Below are 23,835 nucleotides of genomic sequence, written 5' to 3' on the forward strand. Positions count from 1 at the left end.
GGTGCACTAACATGCATTAATTAATAATGCATTAATGCTTAACTAATGGACAGATAATCATGAGTTAATGTATGACCCTTACAAAAGGAAAATATATTTACCAATATATTTTCTTGAAATATATTTTAATATATGGAATAATATATTGATGGTATGATAAAATATATTATATATTCATGCAATATATTGCAAAATATACAAATGATTGCCGCTTTCAATATATTGCAATATATTGGAAAATATAAATATTAAATCCCATATATGTGAATATATTGCAATATATTTTTGTTTCGTTAGGGGACTCATGAAGAATTAACCCATTTATTAAGGATTACTGCATCAGCAACTGATGAACATTCAACATGATTAATAGATTCAATTATATATGAAATACTATTGATTAAATTTGACATCATGTATTAATTCCCTAATAACATAATTACATCAACTAATAATGTTTAATGTGTTAATTATCAAAATGGCCAAAGTACTTTAAAGGTATCATGAACTGGCTTTTTTATATTTTTAATACTGTTGTCAGAGGTCAACTAATGGTGTTTGTGTGGTTTTTACATTCAAAAACATCATAACTAATCAGTAATAGGCTATTTTCTACACTGGTGTTGAGGCTCTCTCCTGAACGCTGGGGTTTTGATGGGCGTGTCACTGGAGACTTGGAAATAAACGCCCACGGCTAGTATTGGATAAGATTTGCATATTTAATGAGCTTAAGCTCCCCTGTCAGTTCACAGGAGGGAGGAATTGATTTAAAAGCGGCAACCGGACTAATTCTCTGACAGGGCTCGTAAACGTCTTTATCAAACAAACACAATGATTTATTTTTTTCATCCACCCGCCATTGTTTTTTTTTATTACTTGGCCCGGCCGAGCACGGGCACACGCTCTTCAAATATCAAGTCAAGAGGGTGAACACCGCAGATCAAGAAATGAATGTTATTTCACTATTTAAGATTCACCGGCCCACCGACAGGCTTACGTTTTAGTAGCCCGTTTGGAAAACACATAGCCCAGGGGTGTTAGGCTTTGCGAGCCCTGAGAGTCTGATCCCGAATCGCAATGAACCAACAAATAAAGGATTCTCCAGCCTGTGACAGTGTGCTAAGGTATGTTCTGTTAGACACGTACACATAATCAAAACGATCTATAACAATGCAATACTATCACATTTAAAAAACCTGTTTTACTCACATAAGTGTGCTGCACCATTCCTGTCGGATCCAGTATAGAAGGAACAGCATTGTGTTTTAATCTCAATATGTCTGCAAATCCAGTGTCGACCTGTGTCTTGTTCACAAATTATTATCTTGCTATCTTTGGTGTATTTATTGCTCATTTAGCTCATGCCTGCAAGCACTCCTGTAAATAACTGAAGCCCTCCGCACCTCGTTCGCCCCCAGGTGGCCAGTCACAGTATAACCGCCCCTCCGTGTTTTCTAATGGACGCGAGGCAAACTAAACAATTAAATTACATTATTAAATTAAATTATTAAGTTGGTTTCTGGCACTGTAGCCAGTTTTTATCAAAATGATTTCATTTCAAGTGTTCGTTTTTTAAAATAAGTTTAGTTTTAGTTAGTTATTTGATGCTATAAAAACGGGGGGGGGGGGGGTGACCTCATGATTGAGTGCTGAGATCAACGGCTTCGCTTCTATCTACACACACCACTGGTACCTTACAGTAAAGCCGCCATTTTGTGCCGCCATGTTTCTACAGTAGCCGTAAAGTGGCAAACTTCTCTATAGAGCACTAGTCACTCTCTGCTCTCTCCAAGGACTACATTTTTGTCCTGTGTTGGCCACCGTAGCTTATCTGTGTTCCGAAAGGTGGTGGTGGTGGTGTGGGGGGTGGGGGGTGCAATTCACAACCTCACCACTAGATGCTGCTAAAATATACACACTGCACCTTCAAACTCCACTGCACTGCCTCACCTGTTTGATACCTCTTCAAAAAGGGATTGAAAAACCCGCCAACTTCTTCTCCGTCTCGGAGTGCGCACACTGGAGGTCGCCTAGGATTAATTTGCTTTTAAGAACACAGTTCAAGCACGTCCCGCAGTTTAGCGACAGTGACTGCATCTTACATCACACTTATTCAGGTGATTTGTATGTTAAGTTTGGCTTAGGGGGGAGCGAAACACACCCCTGTGAAGGAAAAGTGCTTTTGAAGCTAAAAATCAAAACAAAAACTCAGTTTGGACTAGCAGATTTTCTCAAGAGAGGCCTAATTTCCAAAGTGATGGGAATGTTTGTGCTGATGTTCGACGAAAGTCTGAATCGCACCAGCAAAACGAAATAGCTGGACCTGTATGTATATTTTGGGGAGGACAGGGACAGTCAAGAGACCTGAGATCGGACCGAATGCTCAGTCCATGCGCTCACAACAGAAGACAAAACACGAGGAGCTTTAATGTCCAAATCCCAACACAAAACCGAAACCAAACTGGATCGAAGTGCTGGGATCCAAACACCACGCCCCACACAGAAAACTACAAAGACAGAAGAGCACGCAGATCAAGCATGCTCAAAGCTGCGCGCTCACACAAGACAAGACAAAATACAGAAGTGTCTGGGTTCTGTCACAAAACCAAGAGAAAGCTAGACTGAAGTGACAAGAACCCTGACAGTGGACTCCTTGGCCTGAGGAGACTGGGGTCCATTTTAATGTGAATGTCCTTACTGTGGACTCCACATGCTACACAATGCTGTCAAAAGTGGCTTTCCCATGTGGCAAGTGTAGAAACTGTTGAGAGCCATGCACACATTATCCCACAGCCAGGAGAGAAGACTAAACTGCTGTGATCAAGCCCACCGTCTTCCCTCTGTCTTTCTGTGGTCATCCTGTGACAGAGAGGGCTCTTGAAGTTTGGCTTCACAGTATATGGAAACTCAAAACAACTCCCAAACTCTGGGACAGCTTCTTTTGACACACTGGAGGAAGCCACAAAGGCCACACTCATCAAGACGCGGAATGCGCTGCGCTTACTGCAGGGTTCAGCGTAGCCCTTCAGATGCGCTTCACTGGCCAGCGCAAAGTAGGCGCAGTTTTCAAAACTTTTAGCTGGAGTTCTATATGTCTATTTCTATTCATTCAATCAGCAGCAAATATGTATCTGTCCCGTGCTAAGAAGCAAGCGATAGCACTAACCCTGCTAGTAAGAAGAAGAAGAGAGAGAGCAGCAAGGAAGAAGAGGCTGTGGGTGCATGAAATCCTCAGATCCAGTGAAGAGTTGGGTGAATTTAGGCTCGCGAAAGAGCTCCGTTTCCACAGAGACCGTTTCCAGGTGTACTTTCGGCTCAGTACGGAGCAGTTCGACATGGGCAGAGTCAGACCTAGAATCTCAAGCAAATTACAGAGAGGCAATTTCATCAACAGAGCGTCTGGCAATTTGTCTGAGGTGGGTGATTTGTATTGAAATAAAATGTGATAAAAACACATTTTTATTTTATTTTATATAGGCTATTTTAATTGTACTGAAAGTTAGATTTTACTGAACATTGTCATTAATTTTCTTATACCTGGCAACCGGTGACTCGTACACCACCATAGCTTCAAGTTACAGAGTAGGCATATCCACTGTAGCAGATGTGTGCAAGGTAATTTGGGACAGCCTGGTGGATTACTTTCTGCCTGAACCAAAGACTGCAGACTGGGAGGAGACCGCCCTTTGCTTTAAGGAGAGGTGGAACTTCTCAAACTGTGTGGGTGCAATAGATGGGAAGCATGTGGTGATCCAGGCACCACACAATTCCGGTTCCCAGTATTTTAATTACAAGGGAACGTACTCTGTTGTTCTTCTAGCGGTTGTGGATGCAAGTTATCTTTTTAGAGTGGTGGATGTTAGAGCTTTTGGTCAGAACAGTGATGGAGGGACCTTTGCTGCCGCCACCTTTGGACAAACCTTGCGAGAAGAAAAGCTGCATCTTCCAGAAGATGCTCTTCCCCCAGGTGCTGATCACCTAGGGCTCTTTGTGGGAGATGAGGCTTTTCCTCTCAGGGGAGTTAATGATTATATTGATTGCACATAATGATTATATATATATATATAATATTGGTGTCTTTTTTTCTTCTAATTTTATTACAAGGCAGAATGTGATGTGGTCCTATCCTGGAAGAAACCTCTCCCAACCCAAGAGGATCTTCAACTACCGCCTTTCATGAGCCAGAAGAGTAGTTGAGAATGCTTTTGGGATTCTTGCTGCACAGTGGAGAGTCTACCACTGGGTGATTTGCGTGAGCCCTGGAAACGTGGATGCCGTTGTGAAAGCACAGTGGCCCTACATAACTTCCAGAGGTGGAACTCCACAGTAGAAGCTCCTGTTCCACAGGAAAAACAGCACATCCCTGCACTTACACCTGCAAGGAAGGTAGGCACCAACAACACCTCCCAAGAGGCAGTAGCTTTACGAGAGTCCTTTAACAGCGACTTTTCCTTAGCCGCTGGTGAAGTGCCCTGGCAACACAACATAGCCTGATGTGCCCACTCATGTCTTGGTACAATTTAAAGGGATAATTTACCCAAAAATTTTATTTCTGTCATTAATTACTTACCCTCATGTTATTGGACACCCGCTATAGACCTCTGTTCATCTTCGGAACACAAATAAAGATATTTTTGTTGAAATCCTATGGCTCAGAAAGGCCTCCGTTGATAGCAATGTAATTTCCTCTCTCAGTGAATCGATGCGACACTTCACTTCAGAAAGCCTTTATTAATCCCCGGAGCCTTGTGGAGCACTTTTATAATGGATGGGTGTACTTTTTACGGCTGCCATTCACTGCCATTATAAAGCTTTGAAGAGCCAGGGCATTTTTAATATAACTCTGATTTTGTTCATCTGAAAGAAGAATGTCATACACACCTAGGATGACTTGAGATTGAGTAAATCAAGGGGTAATTTTCATTTTTTAACTCTATAAGGTGAGCTATGCCCAAGGTTTTTAAGGGAACATAAATTAAAGCCTACAGCATTTCAATGTTGTTTTAGGCTGTGTGAGAATATATTTATATTATGATATAAATATCTAACATTACTGGCTTTAAAATGTAAAAAACTAAAAAACATGAACGAATGATACACAGATTGTAATGTTAATTTCAGTCTGTCTTTTATTTATAATCTTTAATTTACATTATGGTATTTCACAGGAAGACAGGAGTGTAACTAATATATAATAGCTAAGAAAATAAAGTTTCAAGGCAAAGTGTAAGAAGGTGAAGAAAGAAACGGTCATAAAGGAGGTGGAGACATTTAAGCAGCAGTCTTTTAAAACTCGTTCCACACATTAAAGACCAACAGCATCTCACATCCGCATTACTTTTTAGGCAACATGACATCATGACTTTGCGTAAACATACACGCCACTTTCTTAAGCCAAGTGGCGTGTTATCTGTACGCATTTTGAGCTATCCACGTGTATGTCTACGTCGAAATGAACCATCATCTCCGCTTGTATGTGTACACCATGTGATTCTGCCAACCTGATCTCACAGAATTAATATTTATAGCCTAATTTTATATTTTGGAGCAACTAACTCCTACCGTAAACCCATTTTTAACACGTAACAGACAAATTTACAGTAACATGTATTTATTGCAAAAACGGACCAAAAAACAGTATAAAAGCATTAACTCATGTTGCATTCCATGTCTTCTGAAGTCATATGATATCTCCATGTGAAGAACAGAGTTGATCTTAATGTTTTAGTCGTTGAAATGATGATCGCGCCCCTTTGTGAACAGAACATACGCATTCGTTCATATTTCTCATTCAAATGATACACACAACTCTTTAGAATGAAGCGATCGGTCATGAGACACACGAGAGCCAATGGTGTTTTACAATCAAAGCTGGCGTAATGACGCAGTTGGTCACGAGACACACGACAGCCAATGCTGTCAAAGCTGACCTGACGTTTCTTCTGGCGGCAAAATTTGAAATGTATTATTAATCTTTGGCAGATAAGCTCGACGTTCTCATCGCTTTTGGGGATTTTCTTCACACAAATTAATCATTTGGCCTCGAAACACTTGGGATATTTGTACTTTGCCTGCAGTTTTTTGTGTGTTAAGTGCCTGCAGTCGTATCTGCCTGTTATATCCTGTTTTTTATAATACACAAATGGGTAGGTTTAGGGAAGCGTTTGAATTACGCGTTCAAAATGTGTCTGAATGTGTGTCCACATAGTAAATGGATTTATAAACATACTAAATTATGTTTTTTTTTTTGAAAATGTAAAAATGCAGAATGTTTCTTGTGATTGGTAGGTTTAGGGGCTGGGGCAGTGTGTGTGTTTGTGTGATGGGTAGGTTTAGGGGTAGGGGCAGTGTAGGGGGATAGAATGAAATGACGTTGATAAACACGCTAAAAAGTGATTCTGCGTCTTGATAGCACGCCAAAATGGCATACGAATTGGCGTATCAAACCTACACCATTTCATGAGATGTTTTAGGTGTATCTGTAAATGTAATGATGGAAAAAGCTTTTTTTTTATTGCACTGATCATCACCAGAACCTAATGGTCTTTCCTCAGAGTGAAGGTGTAGGTGATCTTTGTAATTTCTCCATTTCGTAAATATCTTGCCACATTCAGAACAATGCCACATCTTCCTAGAGTGAGTCTGCAAATGGCGCTTCAGGTCTCTTTGATACATGAAGCTCTTTTTACACTGAGGACACTTGTAAGGCTTCTCTCCGGTGTGAAGCCTCATGTGAACCTCGAGGTTTCCATTTTGAGTGAAGCTCTTCCCGCAGTAATTGCAGGTAAATGGCTTCTCTCCAGTGTGGACTCTCAAGTGGACTGTCAGGTTTCCTTTATATGTGTAAGTTTGTCCACAGTGTTGGCAGGTGAATGGCTTCTCTCCATTGTGGATTCTCATGTGGACTTTGAGGTTTTGTTTTTGGGTGAAACTCTTTCCACACTGTTGACATGTGAAAGGCCTCTCTCCGGTGTGTGTTCTCACATGGACTTCAAAGTTTCGTTTATGATTGAAACTCTTTCCACAGTAAGTGCAGGTGTAATAACTGGTAGATCTGGTCTTCGGGGCTCCTTTTTGTGAGCAAGTCACTTCAGTCTGTGTGGATTTTTCTCCGATCATGAAATCATGCGTCTCCTTTTTCACCTCCAAATCATTCGGTTCTTGACTCTCCTCTTTCAGCGCAATCAGGTCTAAAGCGAAAAAAGACAAATACAAGTTAACACCAGTTTAATGGCAAAAGCATGGGACATCAAATCTAACAGCAAGGATGTGACCCTGGACCACAAAACCAGACATTTTTGATAAATAGCTTTTTATTGACGTATGGTCGATAGGACACTATTTTGGCCGAGATACAACTGAAAATCTGGAATCTGAGGGTGCAAAAAAAAGAAATATTGAGAAAATCTCCTTTAAAGTTTTCCAAATAAAGTCCTTAGCAATGCATATTACTATGAATAATATATTTATGATATGTATATAAATATCTTCATGATACATGATCTTAATATCCTAATGATTTTTGGCATAAAAGAAAACACAGTAATTTTGACTCTTACAATGTAAGGGACTTGTGAGGGATGTATGTGAGACAATGTAAGGGACCCCCGTGGGACTAGTGACGAAGAGTTGACGAAAGACTTGTTACCTGAAAACTCAATATTCAGATTCTTTAGGACATGTCCATCCAACAACCACTATTTTCTGTGTAAATGAACCACCGTCTCATCACGGCTGGGTATCGTTCAAAAAATGTCAATATCGAAATTGGGGGTGGGGGTATACAGGTCCTTCTAAAAAAAATTAGCATATTGTGATAAAGCTCATTCTTTTCCATAATGTAATGATAAAAAATTTAGATTCATTGCACACCAACTGAAATATTTCATGTCTTTTATTGTTTTAATACTGATGATTTTGGCACACAGCTCATGAAAACCCCAAATTACGGTCTCAAAAAATTAGCATACCATGAAAAGGTTCTCTAAACGAGCTATAAACCTAATCATCTGAATCAACTAATTAACTCTAAACACCGGCAAAAGATTCCTGAGGCTTTTAAAAACTCCCAGCCTGGTTCATTACTCAAAACCGCAATCATGGGTAAGACTGCCGACCTGACTGCTGTCCAGAAGGCCATCATTGACACCCTCAAGCAAGAGGGGAAGACACAGAAAGACATTTCTGAACGAATAGGCTGTTCCCAGAGTGCTGTATCAAGGCACCTCAGGGGGAAGTCTGTGGGAAGGAAAAAGTGTGGCAAAAAACGCTGCACGAGGTGAGCGGACTCTGAGGAAGATTGTGGAGAAGGACCGATTCCAGACCTTGGGGGACCTGCGGAAGCAGTGGACTGAGTCTGGAGTAGAAACATCCAGAGCCACTGTGCACAGGCGTGTGCAGGAAATGGGCTACAGGTGCCACATTCCCCAGGTCAAGACACTTTTGGGCTACAGAGAAGCAGCACTGGACTGTTGCTCAGTGGTCCAAAGTACTTTTTTCGGATGAAAGCAAATTTTGCATGTCATTCAGAAATCAAGGTGCCAGAGTCTGGATGAAGATTGGGGAGAAGGAATGCCATAATGCCTGAATTTTGGGTTTTCATGAGCTGTATGCCAAAATCATCAGTATTAAAACAATAAAAGACCTGACATATATGAATATGAAAGTTAAATTTTTATCATTACATTATGGAAAATAATAATATGTATCACAATATGCAATTTTTTTTTAGAAGGACCTGTACATATGCCCCACACTCAAGCACTTTATAGTATCGGGTCTTTACATCGATTTAGAGTTCCTTGAAGCACATAATCTATAACCAAGAGAGTTTGCTTTTGAACTGATTATTTCCTCCGACGTCTGTACTGCTTTAAAAAAAACTCGATATGAATGAATCGCCAGGTCCTGACCATATTGCTCTGCTGTTTTTAAAATAATCAGAAGATTTATTTTCTCCTTCCCTAACTTATTTATTTAATCTTTCTTTGTTAACTAACAAGAAAGACTAGCATTTGTAGTCGATTGTTCATTAGTGGAGAATTAGACCGATATCTAAGCATTGTATCATCTCGAACCTGTTGGAAAAATTAGTTAGTGAACAATTGACACGGCACCTAAATACTCTGTAAAATTCTGTCTATTAACCAATCTGGATTCTGTAAAGGGCACCGTACAACTACGGCCATTTTTAAATTCTTAAACTATATAGTGGAGCCCTTAGATGACAGGAAACTGTGCTTGTCTTGTCATTGATTTTTTGGCCTTCAACACTGTGGATCACAATATATTATTAACAAAGCTTCAGGTTGTGACATCCAGTGGGAAGTGTTTCAAATTGACATACACCTCTCTGTTACAAACCACACTTTTAATCAGACTTTTAAACCACAAAAAGGGGGTTAAAATGGCTGACACCGTCGGTGTATGAATGGATGAATGTGAGGCAAGATGTAAAGCGCTTTGGTGGCCATGAGTCTGTTGAAAGCGCTATATAAATGCTGCAGTCCATTTACCATGAATGTACTGTGGTAATTCACCATGGGTTGGGCAGAAATGTGGAATATTTATATTGAATACTATGTTAGAGTCATTTATATTGCATTAGATTTGTTAGGTGGGTAGGGGAATGTATAATTCATTTTTGTTTAGAAATTATGTCCGTTTCTTTGTGCAGGTGTGTAGTTTTTAACTTGTGTTTAGGCATCAACATATAGATTCATAATATCATCGACAGTGGTTGTGAGTAGCCATGCATGGTTTTACCAGTGTCTAACTGTCAGAACATTTTCATTTAAACCTATAATAATTAATTATGGATTAAATAAGTCTTACTAATAGCCATGAGCTTGTATTGTTCCAAGGAAAATAGTTGTACACAGCTTTAAATGATCATGTTTTTATTTATTATGGTCTTGTTTCTGCATATTATTGGGTACCACCTCAGCGTTTGAATATGATAATCTGTGGCCATTTAAAACGAGGATCACAGGACTGAGTTCAGCTTTGAGAATTAAACTAACCTGTTTGTTCCTCAGTTTCTTCATTTTTCACACTAAATTCTTCAATCCTTATGTCTTCACTCTCCTCTTTAATAAATGCCATCTTTATAATAGTGTCACGTAGATCTCAAAGGCTTCTCCAGGAGTTTTCCTGTGTGTTTGGACAAAGTCATATTTAAGTTGAGAATAACTAATAGAAACATGAATAAATCTACAGTAAATCTGAGTCTAGTTCAGTCAATATAGTGAGTTAATGGCACTGCATGACTATTACACACAAAAACACTCAAAACCACAAAATAAAATATTAATTATATTATATATTTAAGTATGTTATAGTTAACACTCTACACTTTCAGGCAAACATGAGATATTTGTCTATAAAAGCTGTCATTAAACGTTTATTCTCGTTATAGTTAGTGTTTTGATCAGGTTTCGTCGGTGGTGAGTCGAGCAAAGGAATCGTTTAACAGATTCAAATGACTCGGAGCGGTTTCTCACATCACTTCTTGTTTAAGATACAGGAAGCGAAATGAGACGAGCCTTTTCTGCTACTTGCGTGTGTGGATGTTTATTACTCACAAAATAGCGTCCATTAATGCAGTGTTATGCTCAGTAATCGCTCATTCATCGCTTCAGCTGCATTACAACAGGAGCTGGATCGCGGCGCGCCCGTATGACGTCACGCCTAAAATAAAAGTTCTGTTCGCTAAGAAATGTACAAACAAGAAAACATATCAGAGAAACACTACGTTTGATTCTCAGTGAAACACACATTTAAATGTATGTTCAATGACATTCTAATAAAATACATAAAATAACGTTATATTTTTCAGCTTTTCCAGAAATAACTATAAAACACAAATAGGCATCGGACCACGGTAGTAAAATACTAACTATTCATGCTAAATTAAAGAAATACTGTTTGTATGCGGGATTGTTTTGCACAATTTTAAGCGTCCCCAAAATTTCTGAGCAGTCATTTACACACATTTTCACTTTACTGGCAGAATACAGAGAATACACACACTTTCGAAAGTAAGCAGATCTGCTTAAAATAAGACTAAAATGCAAAATAACCCAAATAAAGTTTAAAAAGTTGTAATTTCTGTATATAACATAAACAGCTTATGAAAATGTAAATATTAAATATAATTATAAAATGTAAAAATATTGATTAAATAGTTTTATAATCATATATTGTTTTTTTTTGTGTGTGTGTTAAGTCTTTTAGTTATAATATTGTTTAAAACTACTTGCTATTTACAAAGGCTACTAACTATTTCATTGTCTTTTAACTGTTTTCATAAGTTGTATTAAAACTAGACCAAAAATACTAATAATTAATCCTAATAGGGAACCCACAACAGTTGATAAAACATCGTTCCAAATGTATTTTCCCATTTTTTAATTAATAGATAATAACAAATTAGATTTAAGTGATATTTTGACCATTCAAATAGAAAATGTCCCCGTTTTCTGAAATCTAGTCATCTTGATATATAATACCATGTATGTTATTATATTTTTCACAAAATGCAGTGCAATCACTGATCAGATCTGAGCACGACCCCTGCACTATAATACACAGATACACCACAAGACCTTCATATCTCTCAGTCAGTGAACAGAAATGGGGTGCAATGATGCTGATTATTTAGATTTTAATGTGAGACATCCAGCAACTTCAAAACCTTCTTGTTGTCAGCCTTTTGTCTTCATACATCTGAAGTACATCCGCTGGATTGATTGGTGATGGGTTGGCTTCTCCAGACACGCTGTCCAAAGCATATTTTGGTAGTTGGATGATCTGTTTGTGGCCAGCTTTCAGCATCAGTTCTTTTAGGTTTTGTAGTGTTGGCATAGTGGTTACACCCAAATGACCCAGAAGATCCAGCAGTTCATCTTCTTCATCACCAAGATGATCTATTAAACTATACATATGGCAGAAACTGTACAAGGTTGGCTTTATAAATAACAATAAGTATTATCTCAAGTGTAGTAGTTTTACATGATCTCGCTGCATATTAAAATTACCAGTAATTTGCTGGGTAAAATAATACCAAACGCAAAGCCGAAAAAGAAGCGTCTCAGATTGTGAGATGGAGGTTCTGCTCTCTGAAGTAGAGGATGGAAAATAATGGGCTCTTTGCTGGAGTTTCAATTAAAAGACCAACGGTGGAGTGCACTGTAAAAAAATATTTAAAATATAAGTTACCTGGTTGCCTTAAAATTTTGAGTTCATTGAAATAAAAAAATTGAGTTACTGCAACAAACATTTTTGAGAATCGACAACCTTTATTCAAATATTATTAAAAGTTTTTGTAAGCATATTGGGTGATTGTGTTTTATTTGTGATGACGCAGCCAAATGGTGCTATTTTCATGATTTATCACATTGTTTATGTGCTTAAGATACAATAATATTTTGAGTTTCTATTTATTTAACCAATTTCCTTAATAGTATCAACTCAAATTTTTAATTTCAATTAACTAAAAATTTTAAGGCAACCAGGTTACTTAATTTTTTAAGTTAAACCAACAAAAAAACATTTACAGTGAATTAAGCCTTATTTTGAAGCAGACCTTTAAAATAAAGCACGCAGTTGTTGGTACTATGGTATTGTATTGAATATTCTGTAACGCTTTACAATAATGGTGCACTAATATGCATTAAAGCAGATAAACATCACATTCTCATTTTTGGATGGACTATCCCTTTAACATGCTTAGCTATGCTTTCTTCTAAGGCACACTACACTCTCTATTCGCAGTTCCCAGGCCTCAAGCCTTGCCAGAGCCACAAGCTCTCATGGATATATACGGTTTCTGTGCAAAAGACATAGAAAATGCAGATGAAACTGGTATAAGTACAGTCCAGAACCCCGGCAGAGTACTGGCAAGACGGGGTGCCAGACAGGTTGGAGCTGTGACCTCTGTGTGTGGAGCTTGATTTTCTGAGGATCATGATGGTAGACATTAATAACTTGGGTAACACCATTCCTCCCCACTTTATCTTCCCAAGGAAGAACTTCCATATTCCCTTTGTCAGAGATGGACCACCTGGATCTATTGAGAGGGCGAATGGATTCGGCTGGATGAATGTAGCATGTCCTTGTTTTCCTGCACTTCCAAGCTCATACAAGGTCCAGCTCTCAAAGTCTAATTCTGGACAACCATGCTTTCCATCTGTCTGTGGAGGGGATTGATTTTTGCTAGAGATATGGCACTGTGCTCTTATCTTTCCCCACTCATCGTTCACATAAACCTGTATATGGCCTCTGGAAGAAATAAATCAACCATTTCCAGGACAAATGGATGAAGACACACGCTGAGCATCTATGACCTTCCCAGAATAGTGAAGGAAGCCTTGCCACTTGCTGCCGCTACCACAAACGCACAGGTAGGCTTCAGGTGCTCAGGGACCTGGCCTTTAAACAGGGATATTTTCTCCAACCAGGAATATGCCCCCTTACGTGTCACTTAGTGTCTGAGTGACGTTTAGATCAATATGTAATTGTGTGGTGCACGCTTTCCTCTCAATAACAAAATTAACATACAACAAAATGAGAAAACAACAAGCATGTTTTTTAAATTGGTTGTTGGCTGTGTGCGGTAAAGTGTGTGTGAGGCGTCCGCTGGAATTTCCACAGTTAGCGGTAGCGTGCAGATATTACCAAAACTCTCCACTTCCTTAGTGGATGCCTAATACTGACTCATTACCAATGAGACACATTTAATCACCTTAGCATCATCTTTGAGTTTGATAAGAGATGACGGTAAAATTAATACTTTTGTTGATCAGACATGCATTAAATTGATCACAAGTGATATTTTTAATATTACAAATGATAATAATTTATTTAATAAATGCTGTCCATTGAACTTTCTATTCATCAAAGAATCCTGAAAAATAAAATGTATCATGGTTTCCACAACATTTTTAAGCAGCACAACTGCTTTCAAAAGAGATAATAATCATAAATGTTTTATGATGATGAAATCCCAATATGAGAATGATTAGTGAAGGATCACTGAAGACTGGAGTAATGATAAATTCAGCTTTGATCACAGGAATAAAATACATATTCACATAGAAAAAAAGCTGTTTTAATTTGTAATGATATTTCACAATATTACTGTTTTAAATTTATTTTTGATTAAATAAATGCAGCCTTCATGAGCAGCAGATACTAAAGATTAAAAAAAGCTGCATTATTCATATGATGTAGGCTACATTAAGATGGCTGGAAAAATACACATAAAGCATACATTGTCGCAATCGTCTGATTGTCGTCGTCACGTTTCAGCTCATAACGATCGTTTTCCTTCAGCTGCAGCTCCTGCATGACAGTAAGTTTCTACGAATCCGCTTTTGGACTTTCTGAAAGCGCCCTCCTCATATTTAGATACGAATAAAATGACAGATGACATGCATAGATTATTTTTTGTCTCTGAATTTAAATCTTGATGTATTCACATTGTTTTCTATGTAAATACACTTGCCTGTGACCTCAAGAAGTATCAACCAAGGTTAGAGAAAGCTGTTTTTAGCGTCCCTGTTAATTTGCCCGCCCCGTAACACCGGTTCGAATCCCGCTCGGAGTGGTTCGACTAGGATCGGTGAGACCCAGTAAAAGTGCGGGGAACGAAAATACATTTTATTAAAAGTGCGGGTGACACGTCCCCCCATCATCTATGCCCATGGATATATGAATGAAAGTTCTGTCACAAAACGATATTGTTACGCATCTTCACGCTTTTTAAGTGGGTATACGGAATCCTCGGAAGGTGAAGCAGAGCTCGCTGACTGATTAAACATTCGCCGTATCCAGTCGGCAAAACTCCAAACACATCTTCCCTTTTTAAGAATGACTTCTATTACTGCCCACCTCTAGTTCAAAATTGCGCTTGTCCGCTTGTCATCGCTGTTCCGAGCTTGAGACAGACTTGATAATAGCGTGCAATTTTCTCACTCAAACCACCAACCTTCTGCTGCTTCTGCTTTAAGAGGGAAACGTTGCCCATAACTGCTTGTCTGTTTTCTGTAGTCCTCCGTAAGAATTCTTAATAATAGCATATTAGCAAAAAGGAGCTAGCAAATGATCCAGTGTGTATCTGTATTTGCAATCGTAAAATGATTACATTTCCAACGTGTTCTCGACTTGGTGAGTAATGTAGCAAATCACAGACATGTTTTTAGATATCTACAACGCAGCTGGCCAAGCACAGGTGTTGAATTGGGAATCCTCTCATCGCTCGAGTGTTTGTCCGGGTGCTGAGTTCAGTTAACATGCGTGTCTCTGTAGATGCAGACATTGTGAAAATAAGAGCTTCATTGTATACCAGCTTCACTGCGGAAATCTGTGAGATTGCGTTTATTGAATGAGTGACAGCTTTTAGTGATTATAAAGAGAGCACTCTTTGCACGCTGTCTGGGCAATATAATTATTTATTTTTTATTAATAGGTCTATAATATATTCAGAATTTGAATAAAACTTTTGTTTTCCATTCGTGACAAGCAGCCACATACACGCTTCAATACACCGACTTATCCACATATACAAGCGGTATTCACTCGAAAAATGTGATGACTGATCAGTTATAAATAATCATGTTGAAATCAGGCTCATAAAAATGTCAGGAAAAGACGATTCCTGGCTGCATGTCATTATCCATGGATCACTGAATCTGTGGTAAGTTGTAAGGACCAGTATATCAAGCCCAACCTTTAGTTTAAACTGATAATTGTTTGCTATACTCAAGTTTTCCTCTAATAGCTGCGGTCACGTAGCAGCTCTTCTGCCACTCAGGGGGGGGCGTGTTCCGGCGGAAAAGTGGCGTTGATGCATTCCCTTTATTGAGTGTTACGCCCTCGTGCGTTTATTGTTTGATATTCTGAACTTACTGAATAAAGAGAACGAGTCCTAGTCACGCCGACCCCTGTCTTCTTCCTTCTTGTCATATACGAACCTCATCACAGGCATCTTCACGTGACTTTAGGGGAATATCTGAGGTGAACCTCCTTGCAGCAGCAGCTGTTCTGTTCAGGGTGGGGACACATACACAGAGCTTTCAGACCATGAGTTTCCAAATGACAGGACAGACTACATTTTACAACCTCCAGAAGGTATACTTGCACCCTGCTACCGAGGAAGTGTATAGTGAAAAAAGAACAGAACGCGTGACAAAAGTGTATTTAGAACAGGAGGATGGAAAGAAGCTTCACTTGACGTGTGATGGCCGATGTGACACAGCAGGTTTCAGTGCAAAATACTGCCACCATACCTTTATGTTAGATGACACAAAGGAGATACTAAACACAGAACTGGTGGAGAAAAATATATAAAAATAGCACCAGATTTATATTAATCTAAAATACAGATACTATTTGGAAAATTCTGTTTACATCCAATTCATTTTCAAACTTGACTCTTTAGGTTACTGAGGCCACCAGCTCTGTTACCATGGAACCACTGGCTTTCAAAAGGGGCTGACTGAGCTCATGGACCAGGGCCTTGACGTGGAGGTGATGGCCACGGACATGCTCCACATCTATTCAAAAAATAATGAGGGAACAATTTCCTAATGTCCAACATGAGTTTTTACATCTGGCACACAGCCAAAGGTATGTATTTGTTTTGCCATCTCTGTATACACGCAAATCTCCACACTTCTCCTGCTTACCCCCACTGACACCTCAGGGTCTCACAGTCTTCACCCCACTCCCAGAGCTTTGCAGCCTTGATGCACTCCGCTAATGTATTAGTGTGAATTGTTAATTCAAGAAAACAATGATCAATTTAAACTTCTACACTAGCAGAGTGCAGGAAGTCTGCAAAGCTCTGTAAGGTGTGAAGAGTGCGAGACTAAGGTGTGAAAGGGGAGAATACAAAATAAAATGAAAAATGTTAGTGTTTATCAAAACTTGTGCTTCATTTACTCAGGTTTCTGGAAGAAGACGCAGAAGAAGGGAGGAAAAGGCCCAAAAAATCTGGCATGGACCAGGTCAGTGTTGGCGTGGTTCTGCGAGGGCTGCAGTGGTGAGTAAGAAGGTCAAGCACAGATGACCAACACCTGTCTCTGATTGCAGTAATTGGCGTGGAGAGAGCACTTATAAGCCACTGCCGGGGGAGAGAGAGGAGAGAGTTGGACTGGGACTTCGCGAGAGTTGCTAAGAGACCAAGAGAGACGTTTGTCGAAAAGAAGTGAACTGGAGCAATCCATATCGGGGATTTTGAGTATTTGCGCCACCGAGCACATGTTGTTTTCTGTTTGAAACTATTGGATAAAAAATGTGCGAGTCCCAGTCACGCCAACCCCGTCTTCTTCCTTCCTAACCCTCTACGAACTGTATTTCACACACCATGTGTGTAATGAGCATGAGTGGACAGATGATGATGGAGAACAGCATTGGTGTGGCCATGCTCCTCTAACAGCCCAAGAGCAAAAGAAGCACATGTGAATGAAAAAGGATTCTGTGGCGTTTCAAGACCTGTCAGTCATCGCTGGAAAAGATGGCCCTGTTCAAACACAGTGGTGAGAGTACCTTGTTCTCTTGATTACTTTTTCCAAATACTAATGCTCATGTTTTAGTTGGTTATATCCATTCTCCCGTTCTCATTTTAATTTCACACTGAGCCACTGTAAATATTTCACAGTGCACTTCTGAAATGCCTCCCCAAACGCCAGGCATTCCAGGGAATGAGGGAGCGATGTCACCTGGCCATCCTGGAGCACAAAGAGAATATTGTCAAAAGGAAGCAGGCCACAACCAAGACAAGTGTGTTGTCAGAGTAGTATAATATCCAAAATTAGAATATTAGAATATTTACAACTAAGAGAACAATCAGACAAGAGCAATGAAGTGCACCTTTTTGAGTTGTTTCATATTGGCAGTAAGCGTTTTGTCAGGGCCGGCTCTAGCTCTTTGGTTGCCCTAGGCGAGATGGAGTTTTGCGCCCCCACCCCTTCACCCCACCCCTCGTCTCTGTTCTAATTCAGCACATCTGTTTTCCTAGGCCTACCCCTAACCGAGAAGCACTTATTATTAAACACGTTCGACGCTTTATTTCCACTTTTCAAACATTTTCTCACTTTTTATTGAAAATAAATGCCTTTCCGATCTGGTATGTGATGGGAAAAGGGAATAGAGCGAGTGTGGCAAAAGGCGGGATCGAACCTCTCCTCTGATTGACTTGCATCAAATCTTAATGCCATGCGTCTTACCACTACACTACAGCCTCTGTAAAGAATTTGGTGAACACAGCATATTTGTGTTTAATGTAAATAATATGGCATCTATCGTTACTCCAGTAAAAAAAACAAAAAAACGAGAGGCCGTATTTATTTCCTTCCGTCCTCCACGTAGAGAGCGTTTGTACTTTTTATAAATAACATGCATACGTTATCCATAGGCCTATTTATAACGAAATGGCCTTTTGATATTTAAATGACATCCATGTAGGTTATTGTAGATTATTGTCATTGAAGTTATGTTTGCAATACGTATAGTAATATGTAGAAAACTTGCAATTCTACATATTAGCTTAGTGACAATATTAATAATATTTATAAAATAAATATGAGTTGATAGGATTGATAATTCTAAGTAATTTTATTTTGTTTGACAACATATTGGCTGAGATAAGAAGACTAACCTCTATACTGGACTTTCTTTCGCTTTTTTTCCCGTCCCTGTGCATCCGCGGGGTTTAGACGCCTCATTTTTGATGAACGTGCAATATGAGCACTTGCCTGACCTAACGCCTGAACTAATAATCAATAATCACCATCAATTCAATCTAATAATCAGGTTGATAAGTTATTAAACGTGTGGCTGAGGGGGCGCCCTATGATGATCATGTTTAATAAACATTATGTTGTATTTCGCTTGTTCTGATTCTATGCTTAATGGGAAGTAATGGGCGGCACTAGAGCGCGCTCGCGCCCCTAACACAATTGTCGCCCTAGGCAACCGCCTAGCTCGCCTATAGCAAACGCCGGCCCTGCGTTTTGTGGGCTGCACATCAGGGGGAAAAAAGTCTAGCAAAGTCAAAGTTCAGATTTTTTGTTTAATTATATTTCCTATCCTTTACAGGACAAGCACGGTTTAACCAAGTCTTCTGCAAGAGATCCAAGCTGTGGGTCTTGAAGAAAATCTTCACACCACCTAGTTTATAGACACACTCATCCAGAGGGTCATGGACAGAAGATGCAACCCAAACATTCAGTTCAACCAGCCTACCTCCTCACTTGCCCTGCCACCCAACATTGCACCCGTGCCTAAACCATCAAAGGAGGCTCCCACAACTTCTTTCCAAAGCCGCTTCTGAGACCAACACCTTCCGACAGCAACTTCTCATAGCATCCATGGCACCTACCTCAAATTCCCTCTGCTAGTCTTCCTTGAGTTATCTTCCTGTGTCAGATCAGATTCTCCCACTGCTGTTTATATTTCATTATTTTTGCTTTGTTTGTATATTGTGCAAGGCATTTTTTGATGTATCTCCTTGTTTATTTGAATGTGTACCCTTGACTATGGTGGCACAATATTTTTCTATGGTGGCAAAACATTTCTTAATTTTACCCTGTGTAAACCAATGCTCTACATTAAATACTTGTGGAAGAAGGCTGAATGTTTAATGTCACTGTGATTGTCACTTTTCCTGTCATTGTGTACAGTAAGTACTCTACCTTAACTTTCACTTCTTGGAATTCACTTTGGGTTAAAACGAGAGAGCCAAATGTAATTTATATTACACAACTTAGCACATTAAAAGATGATGCAAGGCATCCATGTCCATGTCAACAGATTAGCTTAGTTAGTCTGAATGCCAGCCAAACTTAGCCCCGCCCACAACTTTTGAAGTCGAGAAGTTCGGTCTTAACTTGATCTGTTGTGGAGCAACTGAGTCTTGTTGACAACTATGGGTGGTTCCCAATTCTTATTTGTGCATCCTCGTTTCCTTGCCTAGCTTCCTTCCCTCGCTCCTTAGCTCTGCCCCTTCAGGATGCGAGGAAAAGACGCGAGGACGGAGGAATTGAATCAAGTGAAATGATAAATCCTCGCTCCCTTTAACGTCACTTTAAAGCGGCGTCAGTTAATGATGACACTGCACTGTTGGATTTATTCGTGATTCTTGGACATTAGAGATAACTTTATATTGTAGCTTCAGCCTCCACAAAATACAACATTTATCCATATTTTAATATTACCAGTTATTATTAACAACGAATTCCAGTTATTAACTGCTTTTTATTCATTGTATAGTATTAGTTTCTATTAGTTTCTCTATTTGTTTCTTTCATTTTGTTGTGTTTAACCCACAATCATTTTGACCTGAACAGAATAACTGTTGTGGTCCGAGTGGTCCAAGACCTTAGGACTTAAACTCACCTAAAGGATTATTAGGAACACCTGTTCAATTTCTCATTAATGCAGTTATCTAATCAGCCAATCACATCAGTTGCTTCAATGCATATAGGGGTGTGGTCCTGGTCAAGACAATCTGCTGAACTCCAAACTGAATGTCAGAATGGGAAAGAAAGGTGATTTTGAGCGTGGCACGGTTGTTGGTGCTAGACGGGCCGGTCTGAGTATTTCACAATCTGCTCAGTTACTGGGATTTTCACGCACAACCATTTCTAGGGTTTACAAAGAATGGTGTGAAAAGGGAAGAGCATCCAGTGTGCGGCAGTCCTGTGGGAGAAAATGCCTTGTTGATGCTCGAGGTCAGAGGAGAATGGGCCGACTGATTCAAGCTGATAGAAGAGCAACTTTGACTGAAATAACCACTCGTTACAACCGAGGTATGCAGCAAAGCATTTGTGAAGCCACAACACACACAACCTTGAGGCGGATGGGCTACAACAGCAGAAGACCCCACCGGGTACCGGTACCACTCATCTCCACTACAAATAGGAAAAAGAGGCTACAATTTGCACAAGCTCACCAAAATTGGACAGTTGAAGACTGGAAAAATGTTGCCTGGTCTGATGAGTCTCGATTTCTGTTGAGACATTCAGATGGTAGAGTCAGAATTTGGCGTAATGTGGGATTACAAATTTATAAATTGTTATATCAAGGTTCCAATGTAATAGTATACAGACAGTTTGTTATGTACATAATGCTTTACAGTTTGGAGGTTTCAGGTTGACTACATTCTAAGGAGATCAAGCTAATCAGTCTTTTGTCTTTATGCACTTCCTGATCTATAAGCAACATTGTCAGAGTGATCACATTTGCATCTATTCGTCTGATTGGTACTGTTATGCTGATAGGATTTGGATTGGTGGTTTGATTGGCACTGTTATGCTGATAGGATTAGGACTGGTGACCTGGAAATGTATGGGGTGTGTCCCTTTTACCTAAACAACATGTGCATTCCTTTGTTTAGATTGTCTCCTCCTCTACTGTGTAAATCCCTCCCCCTGAAATGTGGATAAATTACAATGTATAATGTTTAGAATTAGACTTGGACGACTGCAGCCACAGACGGCACGTGTGTTTCTCAATAAAGAGGAACGCCTGCCCGAAAGATATACCCAAGCTCTCCTGGTCTTCACTTCTGAGTTCCCAACAGTTTTGGTGCCGTGACCCGGATAGAGATCCTCACCTGAATCCAGCTCAACAAAGATTCTGACTTTGTTCCACCTGAATCCAGCTCAACAAAGATTCTGACCACGTTCCAGACTGAATCCAGCTCAGCAAAGATTCTGACTTTGTTCCAGACTGAATCCAGCTGAATTGTTCTGTACAACCAAGGGTTGGTGAGTCACTCTATCCAAAAGAACCATTAAGACCAGTACAAATTTGTTATCCTCTGCACAGCCAGAGAAGAGTTATCAGACAGCTGTAGGGTTTGATTAACTAAGTTATCCTCTAAAAAATGTGTTTTAGAGATGAAAGTTATCCTCTGTTTTCCAGGCAGGGAAGGTTAGCATCACAAGCTAATAGTTTGTAAGCCTCTGTTTCGGCAGGGAAGAATTGTTTATAAGCCTCTGTTTCAGGCAGGGAAGAATTGTTTATAAGCCTCTGTTTCAAGCAGGGAAGAATTGTTTTGCCTCTGTTTTTCAAGCAGGGAAGAATTGTTTTGCCTCTGTTCCAGACAGGGAAGAATTAGTATCACCAGCTAATAGTTGTTCAGCCTCTGTTTTTCAGCAGGGAAGATTAGCATTGCAGGCTAATATTTGTGTTGTCCTCTGTTTTACCAAGGAAGGTTAACAGTAGTTGATCTATGTTAACAAGTATACCCTCTGTTAACTAGAATTTTAGTGTTTTGATTGTGTGGTTACAAAGAAACATGTTTAGAAAGAATGCTAGACTGTTCTCCACAATTGAAAAAGGTGGTCTTGCGACGCCTTTGTGGTCAGATAGTGAATTTAAGTCATTGTTAGGAGAGCACATGGACTCAATTGTGACTGAGTCAGTCAGATTGTATTTGACAAAGAAATATGAGATCCATCCAGACAAGACTTGGTCAATTGATGAATGTAAAAAAGTTTTAGGAGCATGTATTCGCAAGAACAATGTGAAAGGCATTATTTGTTGTCACAGAGAATTTGGTTTAGCGCTAGCTAGACAACAGTCTCAGCGTATCTCAGAGCTAGAGAAACGGAACCAAGAGTTTAGTGCTGGGGTAGCATTTTTGACAAAGAAATTGAACCGCAACAAAGCTGCAGAGAAAACTGATGTGAATGAAGTTAGTCAGACTGATAACACTTATCCTGACTTACAAACTTTGTTTGAAACAGATGTAGCTATCCAAACAGTAACTGATGTGCCTGTCGATTCAGTGAAGGTATGTGTTGCAAGGAAAAGATCTGGGATTGAAAGTGTTCCTCATAACTCTGTTGAACAAGTACAAACTGTAGCTAAAGGACTAGCACCTAAAGACATAGAAAGATTATCCCAGAGCTTACCCTCAGCACGCACACATTTTTCTGAATTTAGAAGGACATTGTTATGCAAAATGCGTCTCTACGACATGTCGTTAACAGAAGTCACACAGCTGATGTCACAAATTCTAACTGAATCTGAATTCAACAGTTTTGAGTCTGCTGTTACTTCTGAACTACGACATGTCAGTAAAGGCGATATGAGAGAAGGTGTTTTGAAAATTCTAAAGAATATCATGGTACCCAAAGTAGACTGGTCCAAAATCACTAACTGTGTGCAAAGGAAAGAAGAAACTGTCAGCGAATACACTGAAAGATTTTGTCAGTCAGCTGTAACTTACAGTGGAATAGTTGATGATTCTGAATGTGTTTTAGATGACCAGGGAGCTTTTGTTCGCGTCTGGTCAGATGGTCTTTTAGCAGAGTACAGAAAAGCATTGCCATTCCTAGATCTAACTTGGTCTAACAATACTCTCAGAAGTAACCTAGAAAGGTTAGCTACTTGGGAAAGAGATGCTGATGTTAAGGCAAAAGTAAGAGTAGCAGCAGCTACGTTTAGCACAAGAAATCAAGACAACAGATGGCCTAAGAGAGAAGGCAAATGTAACTACTGTGAAAAATCAGGTCACTGGCAGAAAGAGTGTAGGAAGAAGTTGCAAGATAGTAAAAGAAATGCTATGCATAATTCTGTTCCTTCTCAGCCAGCCTACAATCCTGAAGTAGTTCCGCCAGGGTACACTGAAACTTTAGGACAGCTTGCTCAGGCTCTTCTAAAAGCACAAAATGAACAGGCAAAAAACTAATTGTTGGGGCTGTGAGTAGCTACCTTTCCCCTGTAATCCGTCACAATAACAATAACATTTTTGTGAACGGTAGCAAACAAGAGAAAGAGATTGACTTTTTGCTTGATACAGGTGCAGAAATTACAGTTATT

The 23,835-nt window shown here is 39.5% G+C and overlaps 2 protein-coding genes and 1 long non-coding RNA gene across 3 annotated transcripts in view; 2 read left to right on the plus strand and 1 right to left on the minus strand.

The window, feature by feature from the left end:
- The window catches only part of LOC137074951 (gastrula zinc finger protein XlCGF67.1-like), an 80,600-nt gene extending 63,982 nt beyond the window's left edge, over positions 1 to 16,618 (plus strand). The window contains exon 3 of the transcript XR_010904963.1: positions 16,442 to 16,618. The gene's annotated coding sequence lies outside the window, so the exon portion shown is untranslated. The remainder of the gene's footprint in view (positions 1 to 16,441) is intronic.
- Positions 5,112 to 10,682, minus strand: LOC137074946 (gastrula zinc finger protein XlCGF7.1-like). The gene is made up of 3 exons (XM_067443051.1): positions 10,584 to 10,682; positions 10,023 to 10,152; positions 5,112 to 7,190 (listed from the first exon to the last, which is right to left on the minus strand). The coding sequence occupies exons 2-3, from the start codon at positions 10,102 to 10,104 to the stop codon at positions 6,448 to 6,450; spliced, it is 825 nt and encodes a 274-aa protein (XP_067299152.1). The 5' UTR covers positions 10,105 to 10,152; positions 10,584 to 10,682; the 3' UTR covers positions 5,112 to 6,447.
- A 361-nt stretch (positions 16,619 to 16,979) lies between the features above and the next one.
- On the plus strand, positions 16,980 to 19,579 carry LOC137074954 (uncharacterized). Its single transcript, XR_010904966.1, has 3 exons — positions 16,980 to 17,009; positions 17,095 to 17,540; positions 19,102 to 19,579. It is a non-coding gene; the product is annotated as an uncharacterized lncRNA (long non-coding RNA).
- The last annotated feature ends 4,256 nt before the right edge of the window (positions 19,580 to 23,835 follow it).

Source organism: Pseudorasbora parva, chromosome 5, assembly GCF_024679245.1.
Source record: "Pseudorasbora parva isolate DD20220531a chromosome 5, ASM2467924v1, whole genome shotgun sequence".
NCBI lineage: Eukaryota > Metazoa > Chordata > Actinopteri > Cypriniformes > Gobionidae > Pseudorasbora > Pseudorasbora parva.

Coding starts and splice junctions, on each gene's coding strand:
- LOC137074946 (XM_067443051.1), bottom strand. CDS start 10,104: ATGGCATTTATTAAAGAGGAGAGTGAAGACATAAGGATTGAAGAATTT. Junction 7,191..10,022: donor AGAAACTGAGGAACAAACAG/GTTAGTTTAATT, acceptor TTTTCGCTTTAG/ACCTGATTGCGCTGAAAGAG.